The sequence below is a fragment of the Lepidochelys kempii genome, chromosome 14, assembly GCF_965140265.1.
Source record: "Lepidochelys kempii isolate rLepKem1 chromosome 14, rLepKem1.hap2, whole genome shotgun sequence".
In the NCBI taxonomy this organism is placed as follows: domain Eukaryota; kingdom Metazoa; phylum Chordata; order Testudines; family Cheloniidae; genus Lepidochelys; species Lepidochelys kempii.
The window spans coordinates 2468837-2491667 of NC_133269.1; the positions used below are offsets into that span (position 1 = coordinate 2468837).

General features: G+C 41.8%; 1 protein-coding gene across 6 annotated transcripts in view; it reads left to right on the forward strand.

Moving 5' to 3' along the window:
• The window catches only part of RPTOR (regulatory associated protein of MTOR complex 1), a 311995-nt gene that overhangs the window by 120499 nt on the left and 168665 nt on the right, over positions 1-22831 (forward strand). For 5 of the 6 annotated variants that reach the window (XM_073312081.1, XM_073312077.1, XM_073312078.1 and 2 more), the window contains exon 5: positions 11037-11183. The exons of the other annotated variant lie outside the window; for it this stretch is intronic. In XM_073312081.1, coding sequence (XP_073168182.1) covers positions 11037-11183 — 147 coding nt within the window. The remainder of the gene's footprint in view (positions 1-11036; positions 11184-22831) is intronic. 6 annotated transcript variants of the gene reach the window in all.

Sequence of the window (22831 nt, forward strand, 5' to 3'; positions counted from 1 at the left end):
AGTATCATTTTATGTCTTTGAAATCCCCAAGGACTTTTTCTGTGCTCCTGCACTGAGCTATTTGAGACAATAACCCTCTGTGCCTTGTCCTGTTCCAGGCCCCTCGACTTCTACTGACGGCAGCATCTCCACAGCTAGCCCACGTTGCAGCAGAAGCCTGGGCCAACAGACCTTCATGGACTATTCCAAGAGGAACCGTTTCCATGATGAACTTGTGGTTGAAGTTCTGGAGAGGGCCAACAAGCAGATCCTGAATCAAAGACAGAGGGATTTGTGGCTAGAGGAAAGGCATGGCAAGAGGCCGGAGGAAAGACCCAGTCTGGCTGCACAGCTTGAGGACAGGGTTTCAGTGCAGGAGCAGGCACTTGCTTTGTCATTCCTGGAGCAGGCATGGCAGCCGAGGGAGGAAGACCGAGCTCAGCAGAAACAACTGTTTGAGCGGCTCATGCCACTAATGACTGCAAGAGTAGTGGCTCCTGCTGCATCACCCACACCACAACCTGAGTGCCTGCATGCTAGCTACCCTATGCTGCAGTCCAGAAGCAGCTTGGAAGACTCCCAGGGCTGAATGGTACATGCAGTCAGGTCCCATGAGCGGCTGGACAGGGCAACCTTGCCCCATGCAGCCCTCCATATTGACCCTCTCCCCTGTGGATGCCTCCACTGCACTTCCTACAGTGCCAAGTGCACGACAAATGAGGAAAGAAGGAACAGGAGAAATGGGTTGCCAGGGGACATACCATGGTAGGGGCTTTCTGTCTTCCACATGGTTTCACTGTTTGTACTGTTTATATGCACTTTGTTTTTATTTTTTTTTCCCCTGTAAGATTCTGTAGTTTCTGTTGTTTTGGTGTGGTAATTGGGGCTGGCCTGCCTGGGAATGGATGAATATTGTACTTTTCTAATACATGTTTATAAATAAAGCTTTATATTTCATCGGGAATGTTTATTACTATCATTGCTTCACATCATACAGTGTGTTTTCAAAGTAATAAAGATAAACACCTGATCAGGGATAATTAAGAATTAGTGTGCAAAGACTGTCCCTCAATAAGTTATCTATAGCAATTCCTACTTCAATCACTTCCTTACATCAATCCATACTATGAATAACCCCCACCCACTCTTTCATAAGTGGTCATGTCATGCATAAGTATATTGCATGGCACTAAACTCCTCACTCCTCCTCAGGCACTGAAACCCCTCTCAGTCAATGAGCCCTCCCTCGCACCCTGTTCCCACAAGCAGATTCATAAAGTACTATTCCCCTTTCTCCATTGGGCCATTCAAGTCCATATGGTGGGAGTGCAAAATATCCCTGACTATGTTGCCCAGGTGCATCCACTTCCAGCTGTGGTAGTTGGACTTTCTGGCAGAGTGTACTGATTCAGCGGCCCCTCAGGGTCACAGGTTCATTCCAGGGGAAATGGCTCACTTCTGCCTTCACAAAGATTGTGAAGAGCACAGCAAGCGGACAGCATTGATGACACTGGAATCCAACCGGGTCTAAAAATAGTGCCAGTGGGATTTCTGTCTGCTAAATGCATGTTCAGCAACCATTCTACATATCCTGAGAGAGTAATGAAACTGTCTTTTGCTAGGGTGTCTGAAATCAGGGTACAGTTTCATAAGCCAAGGCAAAAGTGAGTATGTGGGGTCCCCCAGAATAACAGTGTAACTCAGTTTATGACCATGTCATTTGGTGGGGCTAGTGTCCCAGCCTGTCCCTGAATGTACGCTCCTGATTGACAAAAAACCTCCATTTTCCCAGTGCAGCCTGTGTTTGTTCATAAATCACCCTCTGTGGCTCAGGAGGGGCAGCATAACAATGGAGCAGTGCTTTTTCCCATATGTGTACTCATGCTTCCTGAGGAAGGCAGACGATGGGCACGAGTCCCATTGGTGGCCCCACCGCAGTTTGGAACCCCATTCTCTCAAAGCCAGCAATTACTTCAGGAATATCTTTTATGCCTGCCACCGTGGGGTAAACCACACACCTGATTGCCTCAGAAACCTCTGCCACTATTTTACCCACAGTCAACTTCCCAACACCAAACTGATGCAACAGACTTGTAGCAAGCAACCTGGGGTAACCGGTTTCCTGACAGCTATAGCAACCTGCTTCTGGACTAGCCCGGGTGGCCTCATGCATGTGTCTTTACGCTGGAGGGTCAGAGCAAGCTGCTCACAAAGCTCCAGAAATGTAGCTTTCTTCATGCGAACGTTCTGGACCCATGGTTGGGCATCCCAGGTCTGCATGATGATTTGATCCACCAGTCTGTGCTTGTGGCCTTGCACTTACACAGCACCATAGACATACTGTTATGGGCTAATACTCTGCATTGCCATATGGGAGATCAAAGTTTGACTCCTGGGTTCTTGCTATGGAGCCTGGGAACCTGAAAAATGGAGGGTGTTACAACCTGTGAGATGTTTGGTGGAATGCCTTTTATTCCTCGCTAGAGGCCCTTTCCAGGAAGCTTGTTAGAGAAGCCCTGCCTTTCTCTCTTGCCAAGGAGAATAGGGAGGTTGAGGCGTTAAGCTGGGGGAGGGAGGAGGAGAATATAAAATGAGGGAAAAATTTGGGGAACCTGACAGAGCTGGAAAACTACCAGTGTGGAAGGAGATAGACAATAATCTGATAAAATACGCCACTTCTTGGTTCTGTCAGTTCGTACTTTCAGACTTTAACTGTACTCTGTATCTCCCCTTCTAACCTCACAGGTTTCTTTGGTCTTTTGATTGTTTATCACTGAGTAGATTCTGGTGAGATGCCAGATAGTGAATTGGTGCTTCCTGGACCTTAAATTTGTTGCTGAAATACCCCATTTCCTTGCAGACTTCATTTTAATAGAAAGGAAGCATGCCTTGGGATGCCTAGGTACACTCTCAGGGGGCAGATCCTTTATGTAGCATCCCATCCTGAGAGCTTAAACCATGCAGTTCATTCATTGGAACCAGGGCTGACACTCCTCAGACACCCCCTGTCGCTTAAACACATCATCTCCCAGAACTCGACCCAAAGGTGTGAGCCCTCTGGTTTCCATCTTCCAGGTGCCACGGTATGTGTGGCATGTAATGCACAGAAGTTTAACACATTATTTCTTTTCACTTAATTACTAGGGCAGTTAACTCACGTGATTAACTCAAAAAAAGTAAAAAGCGATTAATCGCAGTGTTAATAGCACTGTTAAACAATATAATACCAATTGAAACTTTTATAAAAAATTTTGGCTGTTTTTCTATATTTTCATATATATTGTATTCTGTGTTGTAACTGAAATCAAAGTGTATATTTTTGATTATAAATATTTGCACTGTAAAAATGATAAAAGAAATAGTATATTTTCAATTCACCTCATACAAGTACTGTAGTGCAATCTCTGTCATGAAAATGCAACTTACAAATGTAGGGGTTTTTTTGTTACATAACTGCACTCAAAAACAAAACAATGTAAAAGTTCAGATCCTACAAGTCCACTCGGTCCTACTTCTTTTTCAGCCAATCAATAAGAGACAAACAAGTTTGTTTACATTTACAGGAGATAATGCTGCCCTCTTCTTATTTACAATGTCACCAGAAAGTGAGAACAGGTATTTGCTTGGTACTTTTGTAGCCGGCATTGCAAGGTATTTACGTGCCAGATATGCTAAACGGAAGTCTTAAAAGAGCAACACTCTGATGCGGAAACTACAGAACTCGGACCACCAAAAAAGAAAAACAATCTTCTGCTGGTGACATCTGGCTTAGATAATGAAAATGAACATGCATCGGTCCGTACTGCTTTGGATTGTTATCGAGCAGAACCCATCTTCAGCATGGACCCATGTCCCCTGGAATGGTGGTTGAAACATGAAGGGACATATGAATCTTTAGTGCGTCTGGCACGTAAATATCTTCTGATGTCGGCTACAACAGTGCTGTGCGAATGCCTGTTCTCGCTTTCAGGTGATATTGTAAACAAGAAGTGGGCAGCACTATCTCCTGCAAATGTAAACAAACTTGTTCATCTGAGCGACTGGCTGAACAAGAAGTAGGACTGAGTGGACTTGCAGACTCAAAAATTTTACATTGTTTTATTTTTGAATGCAGCTTTTTGTACATAATTCTACATTTGTAAATTCAACTTTCGTGATAAAGCAATTGCACTATAGTACTTGTATTAGCTGAATTGAAAAATACTTTTTTTTACAGTGCAAATACTTGTAATCAAAAATGAACATAAAGTGAGCACTGTATACTTTGTATTCTGTATTGTAATTGACCTCAATATATTTGAAAATGTAGAAAACATCCAAAAATATTTAAATAAATGGTATTCTATTAATGTTTACCAGTGCGATTAATCGTAATTAATTTTTTTAATTGCTTGACAGCCCTATTAATTACACAAGAAATACACATCTGTCCAAAAATAATAAACCCTACACACATTTCTCGGCCTCGATTTCCTTATCTAGTGCAGCGCATTCATTGGGTTGGGATCAGGGTTCTTTCATCCCATCTAGAGTCCTTCTGTTCCAATGCACTGCTTGTGATTTGAAACATGGGGCCTTCTCCTTAGGTGAGATTGCTTCTTCTGACCATGTCCAGTCTGTACCCTTCCTTCCTTCTGCCTGAACTTTTCTTGTGTGTGTCTGTCTTCTTCCCCTTGTTTGGTTACCTGGCTTCTTTTTTCCAGTTTTTTGGGAATTTTTCACTCTTCCACTCTCTCCTGCAGAGGGTTAGGTGAGAAATGGTTTTCCTAGGCTGAAGCTCACCCATTGCTCAAGGTGTTTCACTGAGTTCTAACTACCCTCCATTGTATCTGGTCTAGGAGGACTTGATACAGCTCATGCCAGCAAAGGTAGAATTCACATACATACTCACAGAGGTATTCAAAAATACACCAGTTTCATAATGACAACTTTGCAATATTAACCAACATTCATAAATTGTAAAGACAGATTTACAAAAGCATCACACTAAGTACAGATTAGATGCAAAGCCCCTCTCCCAAAATGTAGACGTATAAATTATTCAAAAATAAGTATTTTGAAATTTACCCTAGTCCTCGGCTCCCAAACATCTGATGCTCTGGGTAGATTGAAGCTGTTAAATTGTAAGGAAAATACCAATTTTATGTGCTAAATTACCCAATCTGATCCAGAAAAATACTATCTCCCAATGGTCTTCTTACGTAGTTGATTGAAATCCAGTTCATTGGTACAGTCACTGGCAATTGGATTGACATACTGTTGAGTGTGTCCCTGGGATACACTGGATAACACTATTCCAGTTCTGCCCTTTCTCTAACTCTAGTATTGCAACTCCCTGCCAGGGAATCTGCAAATTATCTACTTATCCTTCAGCAGGAGACGACAGAATTTGCAATGGGTCCTTGTGACTCTAAGAATCCATCGTTGTATGGCAGTGCTATATTTATGAGAGACTAAGCATTATATATTCTGATATGAAGATTAAAAAGGATAAAGCCTTCAGGAAGTATTATTTCAGCCTGATTCACTTCAGCTACAAAGCCAAATCTCAGTGGCTTTGTTTAGTTAAACAGAGTTCAAATTCCACGGGGAATTGATGTGAAACCAAGAATGTGGCACAATTTGGATAAGACACTGAAAAAGCTAATAGTTAAATTAACTTAGTGTTTAAAAAACAAACCTGCCTTCCCCTGCACACACATTTTCTGTGCGTTAAATTTTTCATAACTCTTGTCATGTTGTGCTTGCTGTGATATAAGTGCCTCTGTGGTTAGCTTAATCTTTCAGGGCAGCCTTGTGAAGCAAGCCTGGGTTTTTTTTGATGTTTAATCTAGCCTGACAGATAAAGAGGATCGCAATAAATAAATAATCTGAAACCCATCTCTGTTTGTTTATTTAGAATGAAAACCTGGTCTTTTATGTGTTCAGTAGAAAAAAGAAGACAATCATGATGTGCCCCCTCTGTCTGTTCTATGTTGCAGTTGGGAATTCAGGGTAGAAAGTAGGAAGGTGCCTACTCTACCCTCACTTTTACTAGGATTGCTCGCAGTTCAGAAAAGCATTCAGCTCTGTAATTTGTAGAGGGAGATAGTTTTACAGTGATACCTGTATGGGGCAGAAAACAGTTACAGTTGGGATAATCTTCCCTCCTTTCTCTTCAACCGCAGCATCCAATGGTTCACTGCAGCGTGATAAAATGCGGCGTTACTCTGGGCAAGCCTTTAAATGCTTGCAGTGCTTTAATTTTTTTCTGCAGCTTGACAAACAAACCATTCCCCAAGTGAGGCGGCTGATGAGATAATTATACATATGAAAATAACTGGGGATGGGTTCCCATAGGGTGATCCCCACAAGGCTCTTTTCCTGAATTTTACTGAAAGATTCCGTTAGGTTGTGAAATCCCAAGGCAGAAAAGGAACATAGGAACCTGCTGAAGAAACATTCTAGCTTTCCGGGAATTGACGCCTACATAATCTTCAAACACTGTCTTGTCTTTGATATGAAGTGGGAAGAGAAATGGCACCACACATTGGAAGGAAGAATTATTTCTTTAGAGCTCCAGTTTATTTCTGGATTAGTGGTTTTTATTATTTTTGCAAATAGCTGCATGAAATGCAAGCACTAGCAGAAGCCCAAATTACATGATTAAGCTCTTCAGTAATATGCTAACCGTATAGAACTTGCGAAATAATAAAAACATAAATAAAAAACAAACTTCCACATGTTCAATGTGGCTCTTATTGACTTGGTGTTAAGATCTCCAAGAAACTGGACGGTTTCGTAAACGTTTAGTATTTATCATTGTTCAATTGATATATAATCTCCTCTAAAGTTGCTAAAGTAAGAAGACCCACATGCCATTCAGTGATGTTAATTTGGTGTGCCGAAAGATTTGTTAGAACCTGGAGGTCAGTAATGGTGATCGCCTTGCGTAGTGAAAGTTTTATTGTGAGGGGAGCTGGAAGCGACACCTATATTTAAGGTGTGTAACATTTTCTATTGTAAAACACTCTTCTGCCCTCTGAAAAGATCTAGCGCCAACATTGCTACAGCAAGGGGAAAGCCCTCTGAGTTTGAAAACTGCCGTTTCTTTGTCCCAGGAAAATCTGGTCAAGTTTGGCTGAGAGAAACTTTTGAAAAGGCTAATGTAGTGCCAATCTTTAAAAAAGGGAAGAAGGAAGATCCTGGGAACTACAGGCCAGTCAGCCTCACCTCAGTCCCTGGAAAAATCATGGAGCAGGTCCTCAAAGAATCAATCCTGAAGCACTTGCATGAGAGGAAAGTGATCAGGAACAGCCAGCATGGATTCACCAAGGGAAGGTCATGCCTGACTAATCTAATCGCCTTTTATGATGAGATTACTGGTTCTGTGGATGAAGGGAAAGCAGTGGATGTATTGTTTCTTGACTTTAGCAAAGCTTTTGACACGGTCTCCCATAGTATTCTTGTCAGCAAGTTAAGGAAGTATGGGCTGGATGAATGCACTATAAGGTGGGTAGAAAGCTGGCTAAATTGTCGGGCTCAACGGGTAGTGATCAATGGCTCCATGTCTAGTTGGCAGCCGGTATCAAGTGGAGTGCCCCAAGGGTCGGTCCTGGGGCCGGTTTTATTCAATATCTTCATAAATGATCTGGAGGATGGTGTGGATTGCACTCTCAGCAAATTTGCGGATGATACTAAACTGGGAGGAGTGGTAGATACGCTGGAGGGGAGGGATAGGATACAGAAGGACCTAGACCAATTGGAAGATTGGGCCAAAAGGAATCTGATGAGGTTCAATAAGGATAAGTGCAGGGTCCTGCACTTAGGACGGAAGAACCCAATGCACAGCTACAGACTAGGGACCGAATGGCTAGGCAGCAGTTCTGCAGAAAAGGACCTAGGGGTGACAGTGGACGAGAAGCTGGATATGAGTCAGCAGTGTGCCCTTGTTGCCAAGAAGGCCAATGGCATTTTGGGATGTATAAGTAGGGGCATAGCGAGCAGATCGAGGGACGTGATCGTTCCCCTCTATTCGACATTGGTGAGGCCTCATCTGGAGTACTGTGTCCAGTTTTGGGCCCCACACTTCAAGAAGGATGTGGATAAATTGGAGAGAGTCCAGCGAAGGGCAACAAAAATGATTAGGGGACTGGAACACATGAGTTATGAGGAGAGGCTGAGGGAGCTGGGATTGTTTAGCCTGCAGAAGAGAAGAATGAGTGGGGATTTGATAGCTGCTTTCAACTACCTGAAAGGGGGTTCCAAAGAGGATGGCTCTAGACTGTTCTCAATGGTAGCAGATGACAGAACGAGGAGTAATGGTCTCAAGTTGCAGTGGGGGAGGTTTAGATTGGATATTAGGAAAAACTTTTTCACTAAGAGGGTGGTGAAACACTGGAATGCGTTACCTAGGGAGGTGGTAGAATCTCCTTCCTTAGAGGTTTTTAAGGTCAGGCTTGACAAAGCCCTGGCTGGGATGATTTAACTGGGAATTGGTCCTGCTTTGAGCAGGGGGTTGGACTAGATGACCTTCTGGGGTCCCTTCCAACCCTGATATTCTATGATTCTATGATTCTATGAAAATTGTCATTCCCTTTTCTCGCTTCCATTCCTCATGAAAATGTTGGCAATCTGCTGAATAACTAAACATCAATCTTCTAAAGCAGCAGTTCTCAAACTGTGGGTCGGGACCCCAGAGTGGGTTGCAACTCTGTTTTAATGGGGTCACCAAGGCTGGTGTTAGACTTGCTGGGGTCTGGGGCTAAAGCTGAAGTCCGAGGGCTTCAAGCCCTGGGTGACAGGGCTCAGGCTTTGGCTTTGGCCTGAGTGCCAGGACTCAGGTTACAGGCCCCCCAACCCAGGGCTGAAGTCCTTGGGCTTTGCCCTCCGCTCCCGCCAGGGCAGCGGGGCTCAGGCAGACTCAGGGTTCAGTCCCCCCTGCTTGGGTCATGTAGTAATTTTTGTTGTCAGAAGGGGGTCGCAGTGTAGTGAAGTTTGAGAACCCGGTTCTAAAGTATTACTTTACTGGGAGTGCCTGGGAGCACTTGAGTGGGGAGGGGGAAGCTGGCCCAGCTTCCCCTGACCATCCCTCGGACCCAGGGCTGCCAGGTGTCACACATATCACAGATCTGTCACACCTGCCCACAGCTCCACCGAAATGTCATGTGTAGAATCCAAGAGGGAAAGGAGCTGCAGCAACAGATGGCCTAGCTGGCAGGTCCCACATCCCAACCCCAGAGACGCCAAGTCCTCAGAGACCTTAACCAGCCTGTTCTCAACCAGTCCCCCAGGCTGGACCCCAAACAGTTGCCCTCCAGATGGACTCCAATTATCAGTCTCCAGACAGCAACAACCCACCTCTTACAGCACCCACCCAACCCCAACTGCATCCAGCACTTCTACATCAGTACCCAGGAACCCCCTAGACAACAACTGGCACATCAGCAACCCCAAACACTCAATCACCCCCTCATCTAGTACAGGATCCATGGACAACTATCTAGCCCCCAACAGCATCTGCCTTCGCCTCAGAGCTGCCAGGTTTTGTGCAGCTCCATGTCCTGCCACTGCTTGAGGAGGGGTGTACTGACCATATGCTGCCATTTATGGTCGCATGAAAATTATTTGCAGTGTAAATTATTTGCTGGAAATATTTGCATAAAACTAGTTTTGCTTGAAATTTTCATGTTCTGAAGATAAACTAGAACATCTCTTGAAGAAGAGTATTCTTCAAAAGGGTTTTGACTTAATGATATCCTGCATTTTCACATACGACTTGTTCTTCCCTTTAAATGGCTTATCACTTCAGACTTTACACATAGGTAAATGTTCTTAAGAATTTGAGTATTAGATAAGTTAACTATTTTTGTGGTGGGTAATTTAAATCCCACTGAATTTAAATGGGAGTTATAGGCCCGATTTGTCATCCTAACGATGTCCATGGTAGTTTTTAAAAGAAGAAAAGGAGGACTTGTGGCATCTTAGAGACTAACACATTTATTTGAGCATAAGCTTCCGTGAACTCTAGCTCACTTCATCGGATGCATTCAGTGGAAAATACAGATAGTGGAAAAGTGGTAGTTTTTGCAATTGATTTTAGGGGGAGCAGAACTTGACACTGTACATGTGAGCATGTTGCCCTCCGGCTGCAGTTTAGAAAGAACATAAAGCTATGTGATGCTGAGGTGATGCTAGGAGGGATTTCTGTAGCTCCAGTGTTTTTGGAGGTGAAGGATTAGGGTTACAGTCTCAGTCCTGCAGCTCTGTGGTTTATGTAAACAGGGACTATAGCCACTCCATAGCTAAGGTTGCAATAAGTGTCCTATTTTAAGGCCCTTTTTAAAAACCCTCTTGTAGCTCAGAAGAAATAAGACCCTCACACCTTCAATTTCTAATGGAAAATGCAGCACTTACCAATTCACAGACTCATAGATATGAAGGTCAGAAAGGACCATCATGATCATCTAGTCCGAGACGCTGAGTTTATGGGAGCGTCATGTAGTTAGGCAGGCTTTGTAGGATTTAACTTTATCAGTTCATTTTGAAAGATGCACAGTTGTGGTTTAAAGGCTGCAATAAAGCAGTGAAAGGGTCTCATTAAAGCAACCCTAGAGGTGTCTGCTGGTGTGCGTCTTTGCCGGAAGCAGCTGTTTTAACCTTCAATTAAATTAAAGAGCGACCTGTTTCTGAGGATGAAGCTTTTTATGACTTCTTACTTTCTGTGTCCTGCATCAGCACTGCAGGGGCCTGAAATGAACCCAGGCTGTTGGGCGTCAGCTTACACCTGCTACCATGCTTCAGAGGAATCTTGAAGCAGATTTTAGAATCTGTAAACATTCAAGCTCAATTTAGCAGGCAAGGATATGGCAGAATCTGTTTGCGTATTACAGGTGTGAGTGGGGTTGTCATGTAGAATCAGCACTTGGCCCTGAACACATGCAGACTTTCATCCCGTGATCTCAAAAGGAGAATTCATGGAATGCATATTTCAGTGCATCAGAGACAAAGGCTCTACCATCAGCTGTCATTCTCTTCATGTATATAATGTCCACTTTTTATTTTGTTTCCTCTTACAGAACTATACTCAGTATATTCCACTATCCATATATGACCTGCAGACTTGGATGGGCAGTCCCTCCATTTTCGTCTATGATTGCTCCAATGCTGGCCTTATTGTCAAGTCATTCAAGCAATTTGCACTACAGAGGGAGCAAGAGTTGGAGGTGAGACCTTAGTGAATTGCCAAAGCTTCCTGCGGCTTCATTTCTCTCTCGGCTGGGCATTCGGGGTCTTATCCTGCTCCCCATTGACTTCAGTGGAGACGGGTTTGAGCCCTTTATGAGACCACAAATATGTTTTAAAAATGAGTTAAAAAGCAAATTAATTTGGAAAAAAATCATGTCACTCCAGTGCAATCTTTCTGGCTCTGTATGCCATTCTGTGAGAGTCAGAATCCTTTTTATTGCAAGTACTAATTAAGTGATAACGTTAATAGAATCAGTTTGTGCCCTAATAATCTTTGCGGCTGAGATGAATGCTGAGGTGAAGCAGACCCATTCATTTTAGATGCAGTAGACCAATACAAATTTGGATTCCAGCCGTGTTTCTTGCTGTTGTGCCAAATGCATCAATGTTAAACTAAATGGTTTAAAACTGATAGACAAAAGGACCTATTGTTGATGACTTTAGCTTGACAGAATACAAAAGTGTAACCTTGTGTTTCTAATGAAAAGACACTTTTCATTATCGTTTTAATTAGAATTTATTGGAGTAAATATGAATTGTGAAGAGGAATATACGAAGTAACTTTAAGGTGCTTTCTTTCCCTTTGTGCACTAGATGCTTAGTGCAGCAGTGTGTCAGAAACTGGATGTGGTGGGCAAGCAGGTGTGACTGGGTGTTCTCCCTAAGCTTTAGCCCATTTGAAAAGTAGCCTGTTAAAGATTTGTTTCTTATACTTACATAGCACTAAGTCAAATACTTTTGGCACCTTAGAGACTAACCAATTTATTTGAGCATAAGCTTTCGTGAGCTACAGCTCACTTCATCGGATGCATACTGTGGAAACTGCAGAAGACATTATATACACAGAGACCATGAAACAATACCTCCTCCCACCCCACTCGATAGATTTCCACTCCATACGGCTAAATGCAGTGCCTTGCATAATGACAGGTTTCAGAGTAACAGCCGTGTTAGTCTGTATTCGCAAAAAGAAAAGGAGGACTTGTGGCACCTTAGAGACTAACCAATTTATTTGAGCATAAGCTTTCGTGTATTGTTTCATGGTCTCTGTGTATATAATGTCTTCTGCAGTTTCCACAGTATGCATCCGATGAAGTGAGCTGTAGCTCACGAAAGCTTATGCTCAAATAAATTGGTTAGTCTCTAAGGTGCCACAAGTACTCCTTTTCTTTTTGCGAATACAGACTAACACAGCTGTTACTCTGAAACCTGTCAAATACTTTTAAAACTTTCAGTGTGGTTTAACAGGGAATATTGGTCAATCAGGCAACTGGCTGGTTGTTACAAACATGATTCCATGACACTTACTGAGGGTGTGCTTGGTTTTAATTTTTTTAAATAGAGTGAACCCAGGTGTTGAATTTTGCAGTGACTTTCTGGCAAGTAGAGACTCTCTCTTTTCCTCTGAAAGAAACACGCCAGTCTAGTAACAGTTTAAGACAGGTCTTCTCATAATCCCATCTCTTTATAAGTAATGCTACCAGTCTGTGCGCCACTGTTTGCAGGTTCCTCACCAAGGAGGGACGTGACACTGAAAGGCCCAGATCTGTATCGGCAGAGATGTGTGTTGAATGTTAACATATTTTCAAAACAAAAAATGGAAGAAGTTGCCATTATGTCCTGTATTCCTCTCATCCTGTAGTTTTTTTTTATTCTGCTGCTTGTAAGCCTTACTTCTCTCATGTTTGTCTTTCGGTCGTCACTCACCCTGCCATATTTATTGCTGCTTTGTTTTCCTGCGTATAGATTCTGTCCTGTTCTCTTTTTCTTTTTTCTTCTTCTCCCTTCTCCCAGAGCACAGGCATAAACTAATTTAGAAAGGTGCCTCACTCCAGCTCTTTTCTTTTCCCAGTTCTCCTTTGGTTTTCCTTACCTTCCCTTTCCCTGCATTTCTCTCCCAATTCTCCATTCTCCTTTGCTGCCATTGGGCCCTAGAGTGACCTGAAGATATTCTGGGCAGAGGGTGGCTACTGTTCTGTGTAGGTGAGATGGCTAGTGTGCACTGAGGGGAGAGACCATGCAAAACTGCTGCTGGGTGTTGATGGGATTGCTGCTCTGCAGGACCTTTCAACTCTGCAGTGCCATGACAGCACAGGTGGGTGGCAGGGCAAGCGCATGTGACCATGTTCCTAGGGACTCTAGTGAAACTGAGACAGAACTCCAGAATAAGTAGAGTGGGCTCAAATACAAGGGCTATCCTTCCAAACCAGCATATCTTGTTGTCATACACAAGTTGCTGAAAGTTTACAGTCTAAAAAGAGTTGGAAAGTCTAGTCTCTGCTATCCAACAAAAATGCAAAAAGTTTGTCTGGCTTTCAGGACTTCGTTCCTTCTGCCAAAAACTTGAAAACCAAAACAACAAAAGTGTCTTCAGTATGACTCCTCTTTACAGTACAGGGAGAAAGTTGTCAGTTAATTTGTTATTTAAACATTTTATTTCCCAGGTTACAAGTCCAACTTTTCTGTCCTGGTATCTTAGGTACTCTAGGTGTGTGATGAGCACAGCTGAGGACTAGTTTACTACGGGAACTGTTTTTTAATTTTATACAAAGAACTCAGAATAGAAGACTTTCATGCATCCTATTTAGAAAAATATAATACCTGCAGTTTCTTACATATTAAATTTTAATTCTGTATGCAGAAGATAAAAGTAAGAATTAAAATAAAGGTTATTTCAGGTGGCAAATTGGTGACGGTGTAATTTTACTTTATGTTTTGTAATTAGCTTAGATTTTATCTTGGTGCTATTTTTAATTAAGAGTTTGTTTTTCCACTAAGTTTAATGTTGTTGGCTATTGTTCAGATGGTCCACTGCATAAACAGCGGATATTAAAAACACAAAATCTGTTCATAGTTAATATCTCAAAACATTGGTTAATTTCAGTACATATTGTGATTCCACTTTTGAATAAAAATTATTCAATACATTGAGGACTGAAAACGTGAGCTGCATTCATTTGTTGCCTGTTAAAACTGTTTGTGTTTGTGTCTTAAAAAAAAAATTGACCTACTAGATTATAGACTCATGAAATATTTGACATACTTTTTTTGTCTGTGATGGTAACAGAGATTAAGGAACGACCAGATGGTGTGTTGAGCTAGCAGATCAGAGGAAATGGTATACATAGTGCTTAAAAAAATGAAAAAAGTAGATATTGAAATAAATAAATGATCAGATCACACATCCTCCTATAAGAAACATTAATGTAGATGTGAGCTCCTGGGAATATCCTCTATTTCAGGATATAGTCATTACTTTTATCTTTCTTTTTTAGTGCAAATTCTTCTTGCTGAACATTGTTTATATTTGAGATTGTCTGAGGAGTCCAGATATTTATTTACTGATTTATAGTAAAATTTCATTGTTTATTTACCAAAAAATGTTAATTGACCCAGAGCTTCCTACTTATTCACATTGTTAAACCGTGTAGACATGTGTTTATTATTGCTGCTCTTCTGTTCTCTCTCCCATTTCCCTCCTGTTTGTTTGTCAAAATTAATTGCCTCTTGTCCTAAATTAAACTCCAGTTGTGCAATGAGCTGTGTGTAGGTGGGTCCTTGTGCAACGCCCCTATGAAGTCAGTTGGGCTCTGTATGGCTGCAGGGATCTGCCTACACACAGCCCATTGTAGGATTGATTCTCAGAGATCATGCCACCTGGTGTGTTTGTGTAGGACCCAATATATTGTGGCTCCAGTACTGACTGACTGGGATCGCTGAGCAATATTGTAATGTAAATATTACACACACACACAGTTCGTCGAAGGAACATTATTAATATTCCAAAGTCAAGCACACAAAAGTTAGGAAATGCCAGAATTAAGGTTGTCTGTGCAACCTTAATTTGGACCTCTTATGCGTATGCATTATAATAGTCTTTAATTACATGATCACATACTAATTTATCCAGAGCCGGCCCTGGCCTTCCCCTTTGGCTCTTCATCTGATCTGTCTCCCCTATCCTCCTACTGTTTCCCAGTCCCCATGCCCCTGTTTCCATTCCCAGCTCTCAGTCCCAGTCTTTTTCCCTCTCACAATAGCCTCGAGCTCCAGGCTCCCTCCCCTAAGCTCCTTGCTCCAGTTTACTCCCCCCAACTCACTCCAGCTCTTGTCCCCTCCCTCTGCATTCAAACTAGGCAGCTTCCTCCTAAATGCTTCCTGAGTGTCACCTGAGGCAGGGAGTGGGAGGTGTCACTGGAGCACATTCCTGACAAAAAAAAGGCCATCCCCTGAACAGCACCCGAATTCAAAGCACGGGGATGCTTGATTTTTTTCAAACTAAAGGTTGTCAGAATTTTTTAGCATGGGCAATTTTTTTTTCTCCTAGCCTCTTCCTTGGAAATGGCAAACCATTCTCTGAAATTAATTAAAAAACAAACAAATTAGTGTGGCCCGGACACCCGGCATGTATTTCAGACCAAGTAATTAAAGTTTTTGGCAAAATGTTATAAGCAATGGAAAACAGAGTCTTACGATGGGAAATGTTGAGCAACCTTAATAATAAGTGGTGTTGCCAGCTCTCTCTGTACTATCCAACGTAAGTACTGGGAATTATCCAGTGTAGGAAAAGGCCAAGGCATAATTTAAATGATCACAGAAAATTCCAACCTGTCAGCCAGAATGTTTTAATATTGTCATTTGTGTCAGCTTAGCTTGCAGGTTTTAATATTGAGTTATGTTTAGAAAATCAATGGGAAAAATACCTAGGTTTTTTTTTTTTTTAAATCTAAACTTTAAAAAATGGATACATCTGATTTTCAAATTTGCTGAGGCTGTGGGAGCTGCTGGCTGATCAGCACTTATGAAAATTAGCCCACCTATTTAGTTGCCTAAAATGGACTTCAGAGTTTAACTTTAGGCCCCTGTTCTTAAAAATCTGTGTGAAGATTTATGGGTATGAGCATAAGAATGGTTAGCAGGGCGCTGGTGTAGCGCATCCTTTTATGATACAGGTATATCACTGCCACTGGAAGAACTGCCAGAAGGATGTCCCTGTCAAAGCTGGTACTGCAGAAGGTGTAGAGGTAATGGTTGAGTTGTTTAGGAGGTAGCTGTAAGATGTTACAAATTAAAACTAACACATCAGTTGAGGATATAGGGGTTCTTGAAGGAGTTACAATTAATCCAAACACATTTTCTATACATATATTATGTGCCTTCAGTTCCCACTTCATAGGGTGAAACAGTAATACGTAATAAGTTAATAAATTTCATCTATTTAAATAAAAGGTAAAATTAATGCTTTTCCAACCTCTGCTTTCTTATATTGGAAGATGTCGGGTAGTGCAGGAGCAAAACCGCAAGGAAAGGAAGTTATTATGCAATACACCTTAGATAAAGCTAGGTATTGGAGTATTCTGAGATGTTTTAGGAATGAGGTTTTAGGTTACTTGCCTGAGACTATAAGAATTCTGTATCTGCGTGTATACGTTTACTTGTTAAATATTTGTCTTCAATTAACTTGTCTTGATCCATAGAAATTCTTCTTGTAAGCCTATGGAAGAGTATATTAGAGGAGATTGTGTTTGCATCCATTTAGTTCTGTCTTGTTGATTTTTTTTTTAATGCTAGTTAGAAACCATGGGTTAGAAGTGTCACTGGCTCTTGCTGTGAAGCAGTGCTTCACTCCAGTGTTTCAAATCCTGCATTAACTCTTACAAGTCAACATCCCGTTAGGAGGGTTGTGTTTGAGTTTTAAGCCTCTTTTCAAAACCAACAGCCTATATTGACGTAATTCTTTCTGTCTGACCCAGACTAAAGCAATGCTGTGTACTCCCTCTGGCGGCTCCCTGATGTGTTACATAAGAGAGCCAATTTTTAGGATTATGCTGATAAGACTTGAATAAAGACTGGGAGTGGATGGGTCATTACACAAAGTAAAACTACTTCCCCATGTTTATTCCCCTCCATCCGCTGTTCCTCAGACGTTCTTGTCAACTGCTGGAAATGGCCCACTTTGATTATCACTACAAAAGGTGTCCTCCGTCTTCCCCCCCTCGCCCCCCCCGGTAATAGCTCACTTTACCTGATCACTCTCCTTACAGTGTGTATGCTAACACCCATTGTTTCATGTTCTCTGTGTGTACAAATCTCCCCACTGTATTTTCCACTGAATGCATCTGATGAAGTGAGCTGTAGCTCACGAAAGCTTACGCTCAAATAAATTGGTCTCTAAGGTGCCACAAGTCCTCCTTTTCTTTTTGCGGTTACAGACTAACACAGCTGCTACTCTGAAAGCTGATAAGACTGAAAATGGTGTACCAATGGACAAGTGCAATGGCACCATGGTTTCAAACTTAGTTAATTATAAGCCCTCTTCATAGTAACTCAATATGCTGCGTTTGAACTGTCTGTTTACCTTAAATTTACATTTGTAGCATTTTACCTCTGATTCAAGTTAACTGACTCTGGAAGAGATTTTGCATGGGGCAGCTTTTTTCAAAATGTGAATCTGAAAATCTGTGTTGCCAGTAACCATTTGTGTTGGAGAATCTGGGAGATCCCGCAGACAGAGGCCTTTAATAATCAATGATTTGTTCCTGTAATATGTGCAGCATATTGCTTCATTAGTTCCATTTTGTTGTAAATGTGTGTGTTAGGGATTTGTGTATGGATTCTTGGCACTTAATTCATAACTAGGGTTGAGAGTGAAAACTTAACTCACCCAGCTCTTTCCTCTTGCAGCTGCAATGTTTTACTTCTGGTGGTAATGCTCTCTAAAGTTACATGGCACTAAAGAGCTTAGCGTAAGTCCATAATTGGCCTGTTGCCTTGTGAGTATGAACAAGGTGAAAATACAAAGTACTCACTAAAGGAAGTACATTCGATAGAAGTGGCAAGTGTGGGATAGATTGGGAGTGGCTGAAGAGAACATAATCAGGAAAGAAGATGGAGGCTAGATTAAAGCAGTCCAACTTTAGCTGCACTCCATTTTTTCCTCCATCCTTCCATCTACTGTTCTCATCTATTTCCCTTTGGAAGAGAAAATAGGGGAGCTAAGTGCCTGTAGATATCTGACTGGGCCATTAAACCATTTTCCAGGGCATTTTAGGCCAGGAAATAGAGCACATTTAATCTGAAAGCATAAAAACTTTAGTTTATGGTGACTGTGGCCAGTATGAATCATCCTAAGAGGTAATAGTCTGAATTCATATTGTGTAAACTACACACTATTCTGGGTAGCAGTAACTCTGAAAAAGATGTGAGTGTCATGGCAGATAATCAGCTGAATATGAGCTCCCAATGTGACACTCTTGCCAAAAGGGCTAATGCAGTCCTGGGGTGCATAAACAGGGGAATCTTGAGTAGGAGAAAAGAGATCATTTTACCTCTCTCTGTATTTGGCACTGGTGCTACTGCTGTCGGAAGTCTGTGTCCAGTTCTGGTGCCCACATTTCAAGAAGGATGCAGATAAATTGCAGAGGGTTCAGAGGGGAGCCACAAGGATGATTAAAGGATTAGAAGACATGCCTTATAGTGATAGACTCAATAGTCAAATACTGTAGACTATTTAGCTTAACAAAGAGAAGGATCAAGGATGACTTGATCACAGTTTATAACTACCAACCTAAGGAAGAGATATTTGACAATGGGCTCTTCAATACGGTAGAGAAAGGTATAACAATCCAATGGCTGGATTCTGAAGCTAGACAAATTCAGACGGGAAATAACGGCATACATTTATAACAGTGAGAGTAATTAACCATTGGAACGATGGTGATTGAGGAGTTTCCATCAATAACAATTTTAAAATCAAGACTGTATGTTTTTCTAAAAAATCTGTTCTAGGATTTATTTTGGGAAAGGTCTATGTGATCATCTGCTAGATGATCACAGTGGTCCCCTCTGATCCAAAGCTGGCCTAGTGGTCATCAGACTTTACCTGAGGCCACCTGAAACTTACAAAAGAAGTCCAATGTACTTGCAGATATACTTGTAAATGTATCATGTTTTCATTGCATTGTTACTTGAATATGGAAGCAATTCCCTCTTCTAAGGTTTAAAACTTGCCTTGTCTCTTCAGTGACTGAGCACAAAAATAAGGTATGGTTTGTGGCGGGTAGGGTGAGAAGTGTCTAGAGACATCTGTATAATAGATGCTGTCCTAGCATTACTTGTATCGACTTGTCTTGTTTGATGTGTTCCCAAAATAACAGTAAATTATAAAAAAAACATAAAATCCAGTTGCTGGAAATAATTTTTGCATAGAAATTCAGTAGTGGCCTCGACAACGGAACTGAGAAAGGGATGATCTGGAGAGACAGTATTGTCAGGGTGCAGGGAGTCACTGATTTACATAAGTGAAGAGCTACGTAGAGCAACAGAATGCAGAGGTGGTATTCTGGAAAGAAGAAATGCCAGAATATATTTTCTTAAATCTCAGTGGAAACACTGCAACTAAGAAAAATTGTTCCTCCTGAACAGAAATGCTGTTCTTGGGGGAAATGAAGGTGAAAGGCTGTAACTTCCGTTCAGAATGTTCTGAAAATGCTAAAGCTAGCTCAGCTGTGATTTTTAGGGAGGGGAAAAGAGATGAGGACTCTATTCGGACTTTTCAATATAGCGTCCTCTCTTAATTAACTAAAAGGCTAGAGTTCGTTTCAAAAGTCCCTTTCTTTTTTACAGTATCGTAAATGGTTTCCAGAGCACTGAGTGAGCAGTGCAGTGGCTGTGCAAGCAAAAGGCACAGCCATTCTGTACTCATTGCTGGCTTGCCCACCGTCCAGGACATTAAAGACGCTTATTTAGAAAAGCAGGGCTGCTAGGACACTAGGGTACTTGACTGTCTTCCAAAAGTGTCTTGGGATTGTTTAACTTCCACATGGATGGGCAATTAGGACCTTGGTTTCATACCTCATCTGAAGGACGATACAAATAACGCTCCTAAGCAAAACGAGTTTTAATCATATCCAAATAAACAGAGAAATTACATAGTGTCTTGTAGATTAAAAAAATGTCCATTTCATTAAAAATGGCGTTGAAGCCCTGGCATGTTATGCAGCTTGACAAATTCATGTCCTTGGATTAAATGCCAATTTTAATGATTGATACTGTGCCTTTATCCACTCCCTTTTTGTCAGAATCAGTCCTGCAGAAAGCTACATTTCCCCCCTCTCCCTGGGCATCTTTCAGGTATGGAAGCCAACTTGATCTTTAGAAACTAGATCTCCTGCTGATGGTTTCCTGGGATAATGTCATACCTGGCAACAGTGGACACAGTAGTGTTAGTAGCCAGTGAGAACATGTGCAGTTGTAGTGTGTGTAATGGGCTATTTTAGAAGGAGTTGGCCTCATGCCAGTATAGGAACATGCAGGTGAAATGGTGCCTACAAGGCAGGGACTAGCCTGTTCAGAAAATACCGTGTGTGTGTATTTCCTTCGGCCCTGATCTCTCCCTGTGGTTTGTTCTGAGAGTAAAGCACCCAGCAATAGCTCTTAATTATCTAATTAACAAGCTGCCAGGGGTTCTGTGGGTTTAAGTAAATATACCACAATTCTGGAGAATTAAGCAAGATGCTTTAGTGTACCGTACGAACTGTGGCAAAGCAATAGGCTGGTTAATTTTGATGAATTTTCCTTAAAATTGTGACAGTAGCAACACCTAATTATGGGTCAAAGGAGAAATAGAAAGGGGGGGGGTCTACACTCATTGTAAGGCCTTCTTTGAGCTGCGCTGAAATGAGGGCTAAAACATCACTTCTCAATGTGTTTTTCTACAGACTATATAATCTTTTTTCTATTTTAAGCACCATTTATTGTCTGAATTTCACAGCATTTTACCTTAAAGCATTTTACCCTTGTTTTGTTCTCTATTTGTGTAGGAATTCAATTCTGCTGTGGGTGGGTATGTTCCTTTTGCCTCAAATAGGGTACATGACTGACTACTTCTTATGAGAGCTGAGGAACTTCTGTTTTTGGGTTTTTTTTATTTCTCCATCTTGAACTTCAATCTCCAAAAATTAGCTTAATGCTAGAGCAGCAGGATGATTTCTGGCAATGGCATGAAGTATCATGGGGAATTTTCCTAATCCACCATCTGCTGGAACCAATTACTCCTTTTTTGTAGCTGCATTAATGTCTTCTGCAGGGATGAGGATTCTGACAGCTATAGAAATTCTGTGAAACCAGAAGGTCTGGCCAGCATTTGAAATAACTAAAAACTGCAACCTCCAGCCTCCATGTTAAAGCAAAGGCCTTCCTTTAGTGTAACTTAAACATGCCTATTAATTCATAAAGACCTGTTTTCCTGGCATTTGCATGAGGGCCTGCCTTTGATTTATGTGCATAAAAGTCTGGAATAACAGAGGTTTAAAATAGATGTATTGTCTCCCTTTGTGTTAATTACAAGGAGTGAGACTTACGAACCTGTTCCTTTTTCTTTCTGGCTAGTGCACCATTCACAAGTGGCAAAACTGAATGCAGGTAACTTAATTTGGGCAGCTATAATTTGTATCCAAAACAACTGATTTGTCATTTCACAGAAGTATTTCTGTAGGGATTTCGGTTTAGTTGATAATTAAAATCTCTAGAAGGCAGCAATATTATTGACTTGATATAGCAGGGATTTTCCATTGTTCTTTGTACTTATGGTGTCATCCCCATTCTCGGTAAAGACAGTTGTTTTTTGTTGACTGAAACTTGTGATCAGAACATGCACAATTTTGCTGTGAGGTGGTCTGTTCTCACCAGCTTAGTATGTGTACTGGGGAGGTGGCGAATGAGGGAAGATGATGACAGATCAGAAATTAAGGAAATGTGAGCCATTATTCTCAGGATGTTAGGGATAAATTCCTTGTGTTATAACAAAGCACCAGCATCTTTCTAAGCAGGTCTAGGATCAGTTATTTGCATGCCATAATTAAGGTGAGTATTTTGTCATGGTTATTTTTAGTAAAAGTCACGGACAGGTAGTGGGCAATAAACAAAAATTCATGGGATCCCTGACCTGCCTGTGACTCTAAAAGTAGCCGGGGGGAGGGGAGGATGACAGCTGGAGCCCCATGAGGGGGGACTGAAAGCCCAAGCCCCACCGCCACGAGCGGCTATGGGGGAACCATCCTGGCTTCAGCCACAGGCCAGGGGGAGACTGGGCGGGCACACAGCCTTGGCCTGTGGCTGAAGCCTTGGGGCAGGGGGAGCCTAGCCCTTGCTCCATCCCTGCTGGCAGCTGCTGATAGCTGAAGACAAACAAGTCATGGAGGTCCAGTAAAGTGATGGAATCCTCCATGACTAAATCGTATCCTTAGCCATAAAGACAAGTTAGCAAGGTGTGTCTGTGTTTTTAAGATAGGCTTCTACTTGTCAGCTGAAGTCCATCTTTTTCTTCATGGTTGCTTCGCAATAGGAATGATTGTACTAAGGGACTGGATAGCCCAGGGAATTCCAAAGAATTCCCCTCTAGGGCATTGCTTTAAATCTGACCAGGATGGCAGTTACCAAAAGTTGATACCCTATATTGGCTTGGTGGTGGTTCCTGTTCCAGATTTTAATGGCCAAGATTTCATGTTATATTTCTCATGATTAGATCCCCTTATTGGGCATTTCTGTGGAGAACTCAAGGATTAAACAGACCAAAGAGGATGAGCTATTCTCCTGCTCAGAATTGAGGGACATTGATAGGGAGTGA